A 14,564-nucleotide genomic window follows, 5' to 3' on the forward strand; every position below is an offset into this window, starting at 1 on the left:
CACCCCTAGCTTTAAACTCATGGTTTGAGTAAATTTTTGTTATCGTGTACGTTAGCTAGGAGTGCTTTTAAATTCTCCAGTGTAAAATGGCAAATTCCATCACGTCAAAGTCGACCACGATAATCAAACGAAACATGTTTACCATTTTGTTTATTTCGAGTTTTTTTTTCAAGTGCGTAAACTAAGTGGGTTATAGCAAAAAATCTATAGTTATAAAACCTTCAAGAAATTTGACCTTGTTGCATATTGTTGAAATATGGGTGCTCTATGGACATAGCAGCTCTGAGAATCAGGAGAATTTGAATATTGTTGGCTAACAAATGAGGGATTGAAATTGGTATCTACACAATACTTACTAAGAATAAATGTTCTAAAACATTTTCTATTCATTGTGAGATTACAATGTGCGTTTCAATAAATGGTGCAGAATCATATCGTATAGTGGCTGGTAATTCAGAAACTACATAATATAAATCTGAACCTTAAGGTTCCTTCGTGAGATAAGCAGTTATAGATTATATTGAATTAAGCATCAACTACCAAAGTTTTTGATAGGTACCTGGTAGAAAGATATTAGGAAATTATTTACAAAAAACAATTTGGATTTACGCAAAATCTGAAAGACGTTCATGTTAGTTGATGGAGCAGAGTTATGATGAAATTCACACAAAAACTTCAGATTCCTCTAGGAATTACTCTGGATTCCTCCAGGAATTCCTCTAGGGATTCCTCCAGGAATTCCTCTAGGGACTCCTCCAGGAATTCCTCTAGGGATTCCTCCAGGAATTCCTCTAGGGATTCCTCCAGGAATTCCTCTAGGGATTCCTCCAGGAATTCCTCTAGGGATTCCTCCAGGAATTCCTCTAGGAATTCCTCCAGGAACTCCTTCAGAAATTCCTCCAGGAGTTTCTTCAGGCATTCCTGCAGGCATTCCTCCTTATATTCATCCAGGAATTCCTCCTGGGATTCCTCCAGGAATTTCTCTAGGGATTCCTCCAGGAATTCCTCTAGAGATTCCTCCACGAATACCTCTAGGGATTCCTCCAGGAATTCCTCTAGGGATTCCTCCAGGAATTCCTCTAGGGATTCCTCCAGGAATTCCTCTAGGGATTCCTCCAGGAATTCCTTCAGAAATTCCTCCTGGAGTTTCTTCAGGCATCCTGCAGGGATTCCTCCTTATGTTCATCCAGGAATTCCTCCTGGGATTCCTCCAGGAATTTCTCTATGGATTCCTCCAGGAATTTCTCTAGGGATTCCTCCAGGAATTCTTCCTGGAATTTCTCCAGGAATCCTTCTTGGAATTCCTCCAGGAATTCCTCTAGGGATTCCTCCAGGAATTCCTCTAGGGATTCCTCCAGGAATTCCTTCAGGAATTCCTCCAGGAGTTTCTTCAGGAATTCCTGCAGGAATTCCTTCTGGTATTCCTCCAGGAATTCCTCCTGGGATTCCTCCAGGAATTCCTCTTGGGATTCCTCCAAGAATTCCTCTAGGGATTCCTCCAGAAATTTCTCTAGGGGTTCCTCCAGGAATTTCTCTTGGGATTCCTCCCGGAATTCCCCCTGGGATTTCTCCAGGAATCCTTCTTGGGATTTCTCCAGGAATCCTTCTTGGGATTCTTCCAGGAATTCCTCCTGGGATTCCTCCAGGAATTCCTCTTGGGATTCCTCCAAGAATTCCTCTAGGGATTCCTCCAGAAATTTCTCTAGGGGTTCCTCCAGGAATTTCTCTTGGGATTCCTTCTTGGGATTTCTCCAGGAATCCTTCTTGGGATTCTTCCAGGAATTCCTCGAGGGCTTCCTCCAGAAATACCTCCAGGGATTCCTCCAATAATTCTTCTAGGGATTCATCCAGGAATTCCTAGAAGGGATTCCTCCAGGGATTCCTCTAGGGATTTCCTCCATTTATGGCACAAATGTCCCAAATGTAGGATAACGTGCCTCTTGAGCCGGCCTTCTGATAGGGTTTCCTCTAGGAATTCCACTAGGGTTTCCTCTAGGAATTCCTCTAGGGATTTCTCTAGGAATTCCTCCAGGAATTCTTCTAAGGGTTCCTCCAGGAATTCCTCTAGGGATTCCTCCAGGAATGCCTCTAAGGATTCCTCCAGGAATTCCTCTAGGGATTTCTGTAGGAATTCCTCTAGGGTTTCCTCTAGGAATTCCTCTAGGGTTTCCTCTAGGAATTCCTCTAGGGTTTCCTCTAGGAATTCCTCTAGGGATTTCTCTAGGAATTCCTCTAGGGATTTCTCTAGGAATTCCTCTAGGGATTTCTCTAGGAATTCCTCTAGGGATTCCTCTAGGGATTCTTCTAGAAATTCCTCCAGGAATTCGTCCGGGAATTCCTCCACGGATTCCTCCACGGATTCCTCCTGGGATTCCTCCAAGAATTCTTCCAGGAATTCCTCCAGTAATTCCTCTTGGGATTCCTCCAGGAATTCCTCTTGGGATTTCTCTAGGGATTCCTCCAAGAGTTCCTCCAGAAATTCCTCCAAGAATTCCTCAGAGATTCCTCCAGGAATTCCTCAGGGATACATCCAGGGATTCCTCATGGATTCCTCCAGGAATTCCTCAGGGATTCCTCCAGGAATGCCTCCAGGAATTCTTCCAAGAACTCTTCCTAGGTTTCCTCCAGGAATTCTTCCAGGGGATCGTTCAGGAATTCCTCCAGAGATTCCTCCAGGAATTTCTCCAGAGATTCCTCCAGGAGTTTCTCCAGAGATTCCTCCAGGAATTCCTCCAGAGATCCCTCCAGCAATTCCTCCTGGGATTCCACCAGAAATTCCTCCAGGGATTCTTCCAAGAATTCCACCAGGGAGTTCTTCAGGAATTCCGTCAGGGAGTTCTTCAGAAATTCCTTCAGCAATTTCTCCAGGAATTCTCGAGGAATTTCTCCTGAAATTTCGCGAGGAATTTCACCAAGAATTTATTTGTGGAAACCTCCAGGGAATCCTCTTGGAATCCGTTCAGGGATTCCTCTAGCAATTCCTTCAGATATTCCTCCAGCAATTCCTTCAGGTATTCCTCCAGGAATTCGTTCAAGAGTTTCTCCAGGGATTCCTTCTGACATTCATCAGACAATCCTCTAGGAATTCCTTCAGGAATCCTCTGCCGATTCCTCCAAGACTTCCTCCAGGAATTCCTTCAAGAATTCCTTCAGGCATTCCTCCGGGGATGATTTCAGCTATTCTTTCAGGCATTCATCGAGGAATTCATTCATGCATTCCTCCAAGAATTTCTTCAGGAATTTCTCCAAGAATTCCACCAGGGATTACTCCAGGAATTGTTTTTGTAATTCCTTCAGAAATTCCTCTCAGGATCTCTTCAAAATTTTATTAAGGAATTCCTTCAGAAATTTCAGAAATCTTTGAATCATGTTTTCCAGGAATACATTCAGAGTTTTTTTGGCATACTTCAAAGGATTTTTAAAGGAGTCTTCCCTTGAGAATACCCCCTGCAGCACATTCAAATGAATTCCTTCAGAAATTTATCCTGCGATTCTTTCTGAAATGTATCCTGAGATTTGTTTTTCCTCCAAGGAATCCTTTAAGAAGTTATCCATGGATTTCTTCAGGTACTCCTCCAGAGATTCCTCTATAAACAATTAGGAAGTTTCAGAGTTCTATACTTCTTTACGAAATAAAGGATAACTAATTTTCGAAAACAAATATATTACCTTTTTTACACGGGTAGTTTTTCTGCTTTAACTCGGTCAATCTTGAACCTACCTATCTGATTTTCCGTACACAGGTAGTACTAACCGTGTCTACCTGTGTACAAATTTTCATGTGAAATGGCTCAAAATTGACCGAGTTGAAGCAGAAAAACTACCCGTGTAAAAAAAAACCTTAGTGTATTGTAACATATGCTACTCAATTTTGTTTTCTGCGAGCACTCCTACAATTATTATCTCAGCAGAGCTTTCTTATTATGTTAACTATTTGTAATCCTATATCTTTAGAAAGCTCTTGGATCGATCTGGAATGGAAACAATACTCGGTTAGCTAGGCCTTCGCGTGTTTAATTTGTCGGTTATATGCACTATGAGAAAAAATAGAAAATAAAACATTTCAATTTAACTTTTTGAAAAACTGAATAACATGTCAAACATTTCTTAGGGAATCCCATAAATTTTGATTCATTAACAATGAAAATGAAAACTAGGAAAACGGAAAAAACATGAAAAAAATCTTGGAAAAAAATCATATTTTGACAAACTGCATGATTAGGTACTGAAGGAACTTTAATTAGTCATGGAAGACATTTTCAAAAAATCATCGGACGGCTTTCCAAAATGGAAAATATGTTGAAGGAAATCATGAAGAAAAAACCGCGTTAGTTATAATTTTGTAATTTTCAAATGAGTTCTGCTATGATTTCTTATGAAAGTTTTGTAGATATTAACAAAAAACTATCATCAGCTCCAGAAGAAATAATGCACGAGTAAAGAAAAATCCCAAATCTTCCAGAAATTTGTCACCATTTCCGAATCAGCGGAAAGTAGTTGAAAATTGTTCCAAATGATCCACCTTAAAGCTGCGTTGGTCTCTTCATTTCGGTTCGAAATTCGGTGAAATTTTCACAAAATAATCAATCTTAAAACAGTCGAAAAAAATTTGGAAAATGTTCCTGTATTATTGAAAATAGGGTTGAATGTAAACACCTCACAAAAAATGCACAAAATACTATAATTTGAAAAGATTTTTTTATTCCAATCACCTGTACTGCCGTGTGTAGCATAGTTGTCCCATGTTAATAGGGATTCCCATAGAAGATGGAACAAATATGCTGCACACGGCAGTGTAGCAGATAAAAATCTGGAAAATTTTGATTATTATTAGCAGGTGTGTGCACATAACATATCATTCAACAACGACTTAAAAAACTTTTTTTTAATTCCCAACATTAAAAAACGGTCCATCCTAAAAATCCTCTATTTTTAGATCAAACCTTAACACTCATCTTAAACTATCTTCAAAGATTATAAAATTCCGTTCTTTTATTTTCTATCATTTTTATATTTCATACTTAATTTGGAAGAGCATGGAAAAAAGGAATTCCTCAAAAATTACCTTTTATATTTTTTTTTAAATAGCGCTCATATGCAGTGGAACTTGTTTTAAACTTGGTTTATTATGGAGGCATTTCTTATGATGTATTTAACAAGAAATGGCGACACTTGATCATCTTTTGAACACATGGTTTATTTGAAGGTAAAATAATTTGAAATTGTAAAACTTCGTCATTTTTTATGAAAATAGGTTATCATAAGCTGGTTAAGATTTCATTCGAAAATAATTGAAATAGAAGAAATTTTTTTCATCGAGAAATCTTCATAAAAGACAACCTGGCATCCCTGATTACCCCCGTCCAACATAATGTCATCTTCCTTCCAAAATAGCTTTAAGCCAACTCTAATTCCCCATGCTTAGTACTTATCTCACAACGAACTACCTTTAGTGCAGCTACACTTATGTACATAGCACGATGAGATATGTAAAACCTTATGCTAACTTTCCGTTCTGTACAGGTGGTGACGGAAGAGCGCTTCCTGCTGCAGTTTCACTACACCGAATGGCACTCGCACACCTGCCCCTTCTCCAATGCGATCCTCGAGTTCCGGCGGAGGGTCCGTTCCGTCGTGGGGACAATCATCAAGGCAAACAGCCAAGTTGGCCCAATGCTGGTGCATTGCAAGTGAGTTTCATCCTCCCTCTCTGGGTAAATGTGTACATTGCATATGTTTCGCTTTCCCTATTTCACAGCGACGGAGGAGGACGGTCCGGGGTGTACCTGGCAATCGATGCCAACATGGAACTGGCCGAGGAGGAGGACTCGTTCCACGTGTTTGGCTATCTGAAAAAGTTACGACAGTCGCGGAAAGGCCTTATCGAAAATGTGGTAAGTTTGAGGGGGCTCTGCATAGTTTGACGTCTTTCTTGTCCTAAACAAAACTAACGTTGCGTCGCTTCGCAGGACCAATACAAGTTCGTATACGACACGCTGGAGGAATTTGTGATCTGTGGCAACTCGTGGTTTCCGGTGAAGGAGCTGTCGCAGCGGTTGAAGGAGAAAAGCCTCAAGGATAACGTAACGAAGATGAACTCCTACCAGAGGGAGTACGCTCAAATTTGCAAACAGACGCCACGGTTCACCATCGGGGACTGCGCCGGTGGCCACCGGGGGGACAACCGGGAGAAGAACCGCGACGTGCTCTGTGTACCACGTAAGTTCTAGTTAAGGGGATGGGTGAATGAAGGGTGAAAATGGGCTGAACTGGCTACATTTCAACCTTCGTTGCGATTTCGTGTGGATTCATTTCTGCGGATCCATTTTTTTTTTGTGGGCTTCGTGGCCGAGCGGTTAGCGGCGTCAGTCGTTTAGGGTGTCTCGTAAGCCTCGGAGTGTGGGTTCGATTCTCGCTCCAGTCGGGGAAAACTTTTCGTCAAACGGAAAATTCTCCACTGGGCAACTGGGTGTTATGTGTTGTCCGTTGTCGAATGTTTGTACTGTTCAGTCTGTACAAGGTCTGTACGCAAGGTCGAAGGCGGTGTTAAAAAAAAATTAGTCTACTATCTATAGTTTGGAGCAGTAAAATCTATATTAACTTAACCCTTTGGAGCCGAAAGGGTCATCTATGACCCTAAAATAGAAACTGTTGTATAAATTGACACATTCAATAATACTGTCTTCGGCAAAGTTGTTGCAAATTGAGTCCTCTGTTGAGGAAAAATGGGAATATTTGTATATGAGACTTTACTAACAACCTACAACATCCTGAACACCACTATAGGGATATTCCAGGTCAGCCAAACTACTTCAGGTCTACACTCGTAACAGTAGCCATATCGGTTATGCTGAGTAACATTGCATAAGCAACCGCGGTTACTGGACCAATCTAAAGTCTACTTGATATTATTATAATACTTTGGGACATCTTGGATCATCCAAACTGTCCTATAATGAAGTTTTTCAGATCTACAAGAATAACGTTATGTGTTTTCGCCATAAAAAAGCATTGCATAATCTGCTGAGATCCGTGAAGCTCTGGAAATCTCAAATGTCATTTAGAGGCACTATCACTATAGGGATATTCAAGGTCAGCCAAACTACCTTCGAGTTCAGAACTTTAGGTCTACACTCGTAACAGCAACCATATCTGATATACTGAGTAACGCTGCATATTTTAACGTGGTAATTGAACCAATCTGATGTCTCTTCTTCTTCTTTATGGCTCTACGTCCTCACTGGAACTTGGTCTGCCTCACTTCAACTTAGTCTTCTTTGAGCACTTCTACAGTTATTAATTGAAGGGCTTTCCTTGCCTGCCATTGCATGAACTAGTATATTGTGAGGCAAGGACAATGGTACACTATGCCCAGGGAGTCGAGATAATTTTCCCGACCAGAACGGGAATCCAACCCGCCGTCTCCGGATTGGCGATCCTAAGCCTCAACTACTAGGCTTACTGGAGACCCCCAATCTGATGTCTACTTGATATTATTATAAACCTTTGAAACATTCAGGGTCGTCTAAACTGTCCTATAATGAAGTCCTTCAAATCTACAAGAATAACTTTATGTGTTTTCGCCATAAATAATAGCCTTACATAATCTGCTGGGATCCGTGAAGCTCTTGAAATCTCAAATGTCATTTAGAGACATTATAGGGATATTCCAGGCCAGCCAAACTACCTTGGAGTTCAGAAGTTCAGGTATTTGCTCGTAACAGTAGCCAAATTTGCTACATTGAGTAACGTTACATAATAAACATCGGTTACTGGAACAATTTTAAGTCTATTATGTATTATGAACCTTTGGGATATTAAGGGTCGTCCAAACTGTCCTGAAGTTTAGCTCTTGACAGTTTGAGTAGTTATTCACGCAATGAACTGTAACATCACGCATCCAACTGTAACCCCCTGGCATTTCATGAGTCAATCCATGATAGTTCTGAGATATTCCAGATCAACTAAACTACTTCGGAGACCATAGCTCCTGGTCTAAACTTATGATAATAGCATGTGGTTTTACGACTGGGAACTTGATTGAAAGAGGGATGGCTTTCTCAGTCTTTGAATCAAGAACGATTTTTATCTACATCCCCGACGTTTCGGCCTAGGGATTTGGCCTTTTTCAAGGGTCGTAGTGTCTACCGTCTATCGTTTTGGTGGTTTTTGCATATAAAATGCTCTTCTGGGTTGCTTTTCATGTATACGTGTTGTTATTTTAGATTTTTAATTTTTGTATAATACACTGTGCACTGGTAACGACTGTTTTAAAAGAATAATAGCGTTTGCCACTACGTTAAGTAGTGTTACATAATCCACTGTATTTACCAAAGTAGTTCCACTTAGTCGACCCACCTAGCTCACCGCGCATCTCGTCTTTTTTGTACCGGTCGGATAACTCTCGAGAACCATTTTAGTCGGGTTGCTATCCGACATTCTGATGACGTGACCCGCCCACCGTAGCCTCCCGGTCTGGACGATAGTTGGTTCTCTAAGCAGCTAGTGCAGCTCGTGGTTCATTCACCTTCTCCAAGTCCCGTCTTCCATCTGCACTCCGCCGTAGATGGTACGCAACACCTTCCGTTCGAAAACTCCAAGGGCGCGTTGGTCCTCTGCACGTAGGCCCTGTTTCGTGCCCATAGAGGACGACCGGTCTAATCAGCGTTTTGTAGATAGTTAACTTCGTGTTACGGTGAACTTTATTTAATCGTAGAGTTCTGCGGAGTCCAAAGTAAGCACGATTTCCTGCCACAATGCGCCTCTGAATCTCTCTGCTGGTGTCGTTGTCGGCGGTCACCAGTGAGCCCATCAAGTACACGAATTCTTCAACCGCCTCTATTTCATAACCTTCGATATAAATTCGGAGTTGCGGGCGCGGTGATTCCTCCCTGGAACCCTTTGCCATAATGTACTTTGTCTTCGGCACATGATTGACTAATTCGATTCGCCTGGCTTCACTCTTTAGTCGGATGTACGTTTCCGCCATCGCCTCAAATTTACGAGCAATAATATCAATATCATCAGTGAAAACAAGCAGCTGAACGGACTTCGTGAAAATCGTCCCACTCGTGTTTATCCCCGCTCTCCTTATTACTCTATAACCCTCTAAAGCAATGTTAAACAGCAAGCACGAAAGACCTTCACCTTGCCGTAACCCTCTGCGAGATTCGAAGGGACTTGAGAGTGTCCCTGATACTCGAACTACGCACATCACTCGATCCATCGTCGCCTTGATCAATCGTATCAGTTTATCCGAAAATCCGCATTCGTGCATAATCTGCCATAGCTGTTCTAGATCGATTGTATCATACGCCGATTTGAAATCGATGAACAAGTGATGTGTGGGCACGTTGTATTCGAGGCATTTCTGCAATACCTGGCGGATGGCGAACATCTGTTCCGTTGTAGCGCGTTCACCCATAAATCCAGCCTGATATTGCCCCACGAACACTCTTGCAATCGGTGATAGACGGCGGCATAGAATTTGAGAGAATATCTTGTAGGCAGCGCGCAGTAGTGTGATCGCGCGGTAGTTCCCGCGATCCAACTTGTCGCCCTTTTTGTAGATGGAACACACGATACCTTCCATCAATTCTTCCGGTAATACTTATTATTATAATTGTTATAAACGCAAAATAAATAAAATAGATATAATCGTTACGGTTACATAACATTATGTAACTCAAAGCAGCAAAAAAGATATCACGGCTGTAGACTCCATGTAATGTATTGCAGGACAGTTTGTACGATTCTGAATACCCCGAAACTATGTCATAGTCTCCGATTGTCCGATCAGTGTATTCTTTTAGCTCCAGTAAGTATAATAGATTATACAACAAACACTATGTAGCTAAAACAGAAACTTCAATTGCCGTTGATGCTAGATCGTATACCCTAACAGATCTGATACTGTCTATTGAACTTTCAGAAGACTTACTGGACATGATAGAATACAAATCGTAGCTTAGTATAATGAAAGAAGTTACTGTTACACCCGTAGACTTTAGGATCTAAACTCAAGAGCAGTCTGCATGACCTAGGATATCCCGACTGATCTGATACTGTCTTTTGAACTTTCAAAAAATTTACTGGACATGATAGAATACAAATCGTAGCTTTGTATATTGAAAGAAATTGCCGTTACACTCGTAGACTTTAGGAGCTAAACTCTAGAACAGTTTGGACCACCTGTAATATCCCGACTGCTCTGATACGGTGTATTGAACTTTCAGAAGACATACTGGACATGATAGATTACAAATCATAGCTTTGTATTATGAAAAAAATTACCGTTACACCCGTAGACTTTAGGATCTAAACTCAAGAACAGTTTGGATGACGTAGGATATCAAGAAAAAAATATTCTGCATCACATTCTACCTTTTTTATGCTGCTGAGCACCAAAACCACTGAAATATGTATAAAAAAAACTCTATAGCAACGCTTGGAACTAGCGGATTAACGTTTCCCACATTGATTTAAACTGTTACGGTCGCCATGTTATACCAAACGAACTTTAAACTGTACACATGTGAAAAGCTTCACTATTTTATTTGAGTACGTTTCTAAATAAGTCGAATTTTCAAGATTTTATCTCACGAAAGCCTACTACCAGTTCTTCAGCATACAAATCTAAAAAGTGGCAATCGACGTTGGTCCTAGTATCCCATAGGGACCAATGATGTTTGTCGCAGCCGTGCGTACTGCATTAAAATTGTAGTTCCACGCTTTACCAGCAATCCAGAGCGTACCTTTGCCCTGCCTACCGAGTAAAACTTTAATTCAATTTCATGCGAGTGTTGTTAACGGTGCCTTTTCTCTCTTTTTCTTCCCGACAGCTGACAACTTCCGTCCTTACCTTACCTCGTTTCAGGGAAACTCATTTACCGACTACATTAACGCTGTATTTGTAGACGTAAGTACACGGGGGGATGCTTCGCATTGATGCCTTTGGTCGGTCTCCCTGGAGGCTGCGAAGAGAGCGACGGGACGAGCTTTAATTAAAACTGACTGTCATGTCACGGTACTTTTCTCCTTTCGTTCACAGGGCTACACTAAGCCTAGAGAGTATATAGTTACCGAGTGGCCCTTACAGAAAACCTGTGGTGAATTCTGGTCCCTAGTTTACGATCACGAGTGCTCCGCGATCGTCGTCCTGTGTCAACCACCTCCAAACTCGGTAGGTTCAAATGTCCGAATCCTTGTATTCAGACCTTTAACTTTACCTTTCTTTGATTCTTCAGCAACAATATCCATCCTGTTGGCCCGAGGGTCGGCACTCGAAAAAGTACGGCCCGGTGTTCACGATCGATCACATCTCGCACAATCACTACGCCAACATCAAGTCGTGGATCTTCCGCATCAACAAGAAGGTCATCTCGCTGACGGAACTGATGGCCGGTGTGAAGGCACCGCCCAGAACGGTACAGCTCTTTCAGCTGATATGTTGGCCCATGGGACATAAGGTGAGAACGCCGCAAGGGTTTTTGAACCGGATGTACGGGTTTATAAAAGAGAATGTTTTATTTTCTCACAGGTGCCAACGTCAACGAATTCCTTAGTGGAGCTGATGAACATGGTTGAACGGTGGAGGCAGAAAACTGACTATGGTCCGGTCTGTGTAGTGTCACCGTAAGTATCAACACCACTGTATACACACTCCCGATCAAAAGTTTGGGGTCACCCAAACAAATGGTAGTTTTTACCTATATCTCCACCAATTTGCATCCGATTTCAAAAAACTAGGCCACATTGAAGAGGAAGAAATTTCAGACATGACTTACAATATTTTTTTCGTTAAATTCTTATATAATAACATTGTTTAAAGTTGCAATTTGTTTTAAAATATAAACTAAACTTTAGGCAGTGTCACAGGAAATTGGATCGACTACATTTTAAGATGAGAGCTTATATTACTGCCATTTCCTATTAGTATACAACAACCTTTTCATTGGCGTAGCTAGGGGGGGTTCCAGGGGTGCTTGGCACCCCCTAGAACAAATTTGGCACCCCCTAGAATTTTTCCTTGGCAGTTACCTAAAATTTAAAATTTCGCACAACAAATTCCAATATTTATTGATGGCACATTTGAATAAAACTTAAACACACCCTGAATTACTTATATACCTGTGGAACGTTTCGGCGCATTGGATGTTGCTAAGAACAACCAACAGACTTCTCCATGGATTCCTACAGTGATTCATACAGTGATTTCTCTAGGTTTCCTTTTTGGATTCCTCCCGTTATTTCTTCAATAAACTTCCCTCACGATTCTCCAGGCAGTTCTGATGGAGTTGAACATACTATAAATTTATGCAGAGAATGAGCCAGCAATTTCTTGTAGGATTTCTTTCGAAATTCTTACTATGGTGCTTTTTGGAATTCTTCTAGGGATTCTTCTAAAAATTTCTTTTTGGATTTCTTCAGGAATTCCTGGTGGGATTATTTACGACAACCTTCCTGGATCCTTTCAGAAGTTCCTTTAGTGATTCTTCCAGGAATTCCTGCAGAGATTTTATTCAGAGATTCTTCCAGAAATTTCTCATGAAATTCTTCTAGGAGCTTATATTGGCCTTCCCCCGAGAACTGTGGCTAGGATTCCAGCAATTTCTATTAGAACTCCTCCAAAAATTCTCACTATGGTACCTTCAGGAATTTTACTAAGGAAGTTCTTTCGAAAATTCTTCCAGAAAATCACCCTGGGATTTGCCTTTGGCCTTCCTCCAAGAATACCTCAAACAACTCCTCCTGCGGTTCTTCCAGCAATTCCTTCGGAAATTCTTATTATGATACGTCTAGAAATTCCTTTACGAATTTATCCTAGCATTATAGCTGGGATTCTTCCAGGAAATCTTCCTGACATTTCTTCAGAATTTCCTTCTGCGATTCCTTCAGGGCCTTCTCTATAGATTCTTCCAGAATACCTCTACCGGTTCTTACAGGTACTTCTCTATGCATTTCAAGGATTTTTTCTTTGGATTTTCCCAGGCATTCCTAATGGGGGTTCTCTATAAATTCCTGTTTAGTTTCCTCCAGCCATTCCTCATAGGAATGCTGCTGCGATTTCTACAAAGACACTCCCCAGAGTACATTTAAGAATACCTCTTGAGATTTTTTTCTATGACTTTTTCAGAACCTTTCCGATGATAACTCCAGGAATTTTTATCGAAGATATTTTTCCAAGGATTCTCTCATAAATTTCTCATGGGTTCTCCAGCAATTCCTCATAGGACTCCTCCAGAATAACTTATTGTAATACCTCCCGGAATTCTTCTAGAATTCTTCAGGGTTTCCTTCAAACACTTCCTGGGATTGTTCAAGGCAATCTTTCTATGAGCCTCGCAGAAGTACGCAGAAGTTTTTTTTTCCTGGGATTTCTCCAAATATTTCCTATTGAACTCCTCCAGGAAATCCTCTTGTCTTTTATCCAGGAACTCCTCCTGGGATTCCATAAGCGATTCCTGCTGCTTCTAATGTTTCAAGAATGCCTCCTAGGTCTCCTCCATAAATTCTCACTGTGATACCTGCAGGAATCTCTTTAGGGATTTCTCCTGGCATTCTTGCTAGGATTCTTCTAGGTAGTTTTCCTAGGATACTTTCAGAAATGCATTTGATTCTTCCAGGGATTTTTTTAAAGTCTTATTCAGGAATTCCTCTAGAGTTTTTATTCGTGGATTACTATAGAAATTAATCACGGTATTACTTCTGGAAATCCTTTTGGGCCTCTTCAAGGAATTCCAGTAGAAATCTTTAAAGGAATCCCTAAACGAATTTCGGCAATAGTTGGTATTACTAGAGAAATTTCTAGTGAAATCCTATAGTAATGTACGGGAAAAAACTTGTATGTAATTACTTAGAAGGCACAGAATTGACAAATTGAGAGATGAATTTGCGAAAAAAAAAATCGCGTTCTGGTGGGATTCGAACCTACGATTCCGTATTCGCCAGACCGTAGTCTCTCTCTCTCTCTTCTTGGCGTAACGTCCTCATTGGGACAAAGCCTGCTCCTCAGCTTAGTGTTCTATGAGCACTTCCACAGTTATTAACTGAGAGCTTCCTCTGCCAATGACCATTTTGCATGCGTATATCGTGTGGCAGGCATGAAGATACTCTATGCCCAAGGAAGTCAAGGAAATTTCTTTTACGAAAAGATCCTGGACCGACCGGGAATCGAACCCGTCACCCTCAACATGGTCATGCTGAATACCCGTGCGTTAACCGCCTCGGCTATATGGGCCAGACCGTAGTACATAAGGCCATTTCTTTGAGGATTCCTTCGGCATGGTTGTTGTTCATGAAAATTTCTGCGGTAGTTCCATTAGAATTTCATCAGCAATTTCTTTGGATTTTTTTCTATAATTCCAATGGCTATTCCTATGAAATTATTTCAGCAATTTCTTTTTCAGTTGTTTTGCAAATTTATTAGGCAATTTTATCGTGATTTTTTTTTTAAATTCTTTATGATTTAATCTATATATATAAAAATGTAATGGCATACGTGGGACCGCGCATAACTTGCGAACGGAGGATCTGATTTGGGTCGTCTTAGTTTTGTTCTGTTA

General features: G+C 41.0%; 1 protein-coding gene across 4 annotated transcripts in view; it reads left to right on the forward strand.

Annotated features, from left to right (window-relative positions):
- LOC109420026 (receptor-type tyrosine-protein phosphatase kappa) overlaps positions 1-14,564 on the forward strand; it is a 651,236-nt gene that overhangs the window by 606,355 nt on the left and 30,317 nt on the right. For all 4 annotated transcript variants that reach the window (XR_009997479.1, XR_009997481.1, XR_009997480.1 and 1 more), the window contains 7 exons: positions 5,524-5,690; positions 5,759-5,894; positions 5,970-6,219; positions 10,842-10,918; positions 11,051-11,182; positions 11,247-11,468; positions 11,540-11,634. Coding sequence is in view for 1 of the 4 variants with exons in the window: in XM_062850369.1 (XP_062706353.1) it covers positions 5,524-5,690; positions 5,759-5,894; positions 5,970-6,219; positions 10,842-10,918; positions 11,051-11,182; positions 11,247-11,468; positions 11,540-11,634 (1,079 nt within the window). In the remaining 3 variants the exon portion in view is untranslated. The remainder of the gene's footprint in view (positions 1-5,523; positions 5,691-5,758; positions 5,895-5,969; positions 6,220-10,841; positions 10,919-11,050; positions 11,183-11,246; positions 11,469-11,539; positions 11,635-14,564) is intronic.

Source organism: Aedes albopictus, chromosome 2 (assembly GCF_035046485.1).
Source record: "Aedes albopictus strain Foshan chromosome 2, AalbF5, whole genome shotgun sequence".
Classification (NCBI taxonomy): domain Eukaryota; kingdom Metazoa; phylum Arthropoda; class Insecta; order Diptera; family Culicidae; genus Aedes; species Aedes albopictus.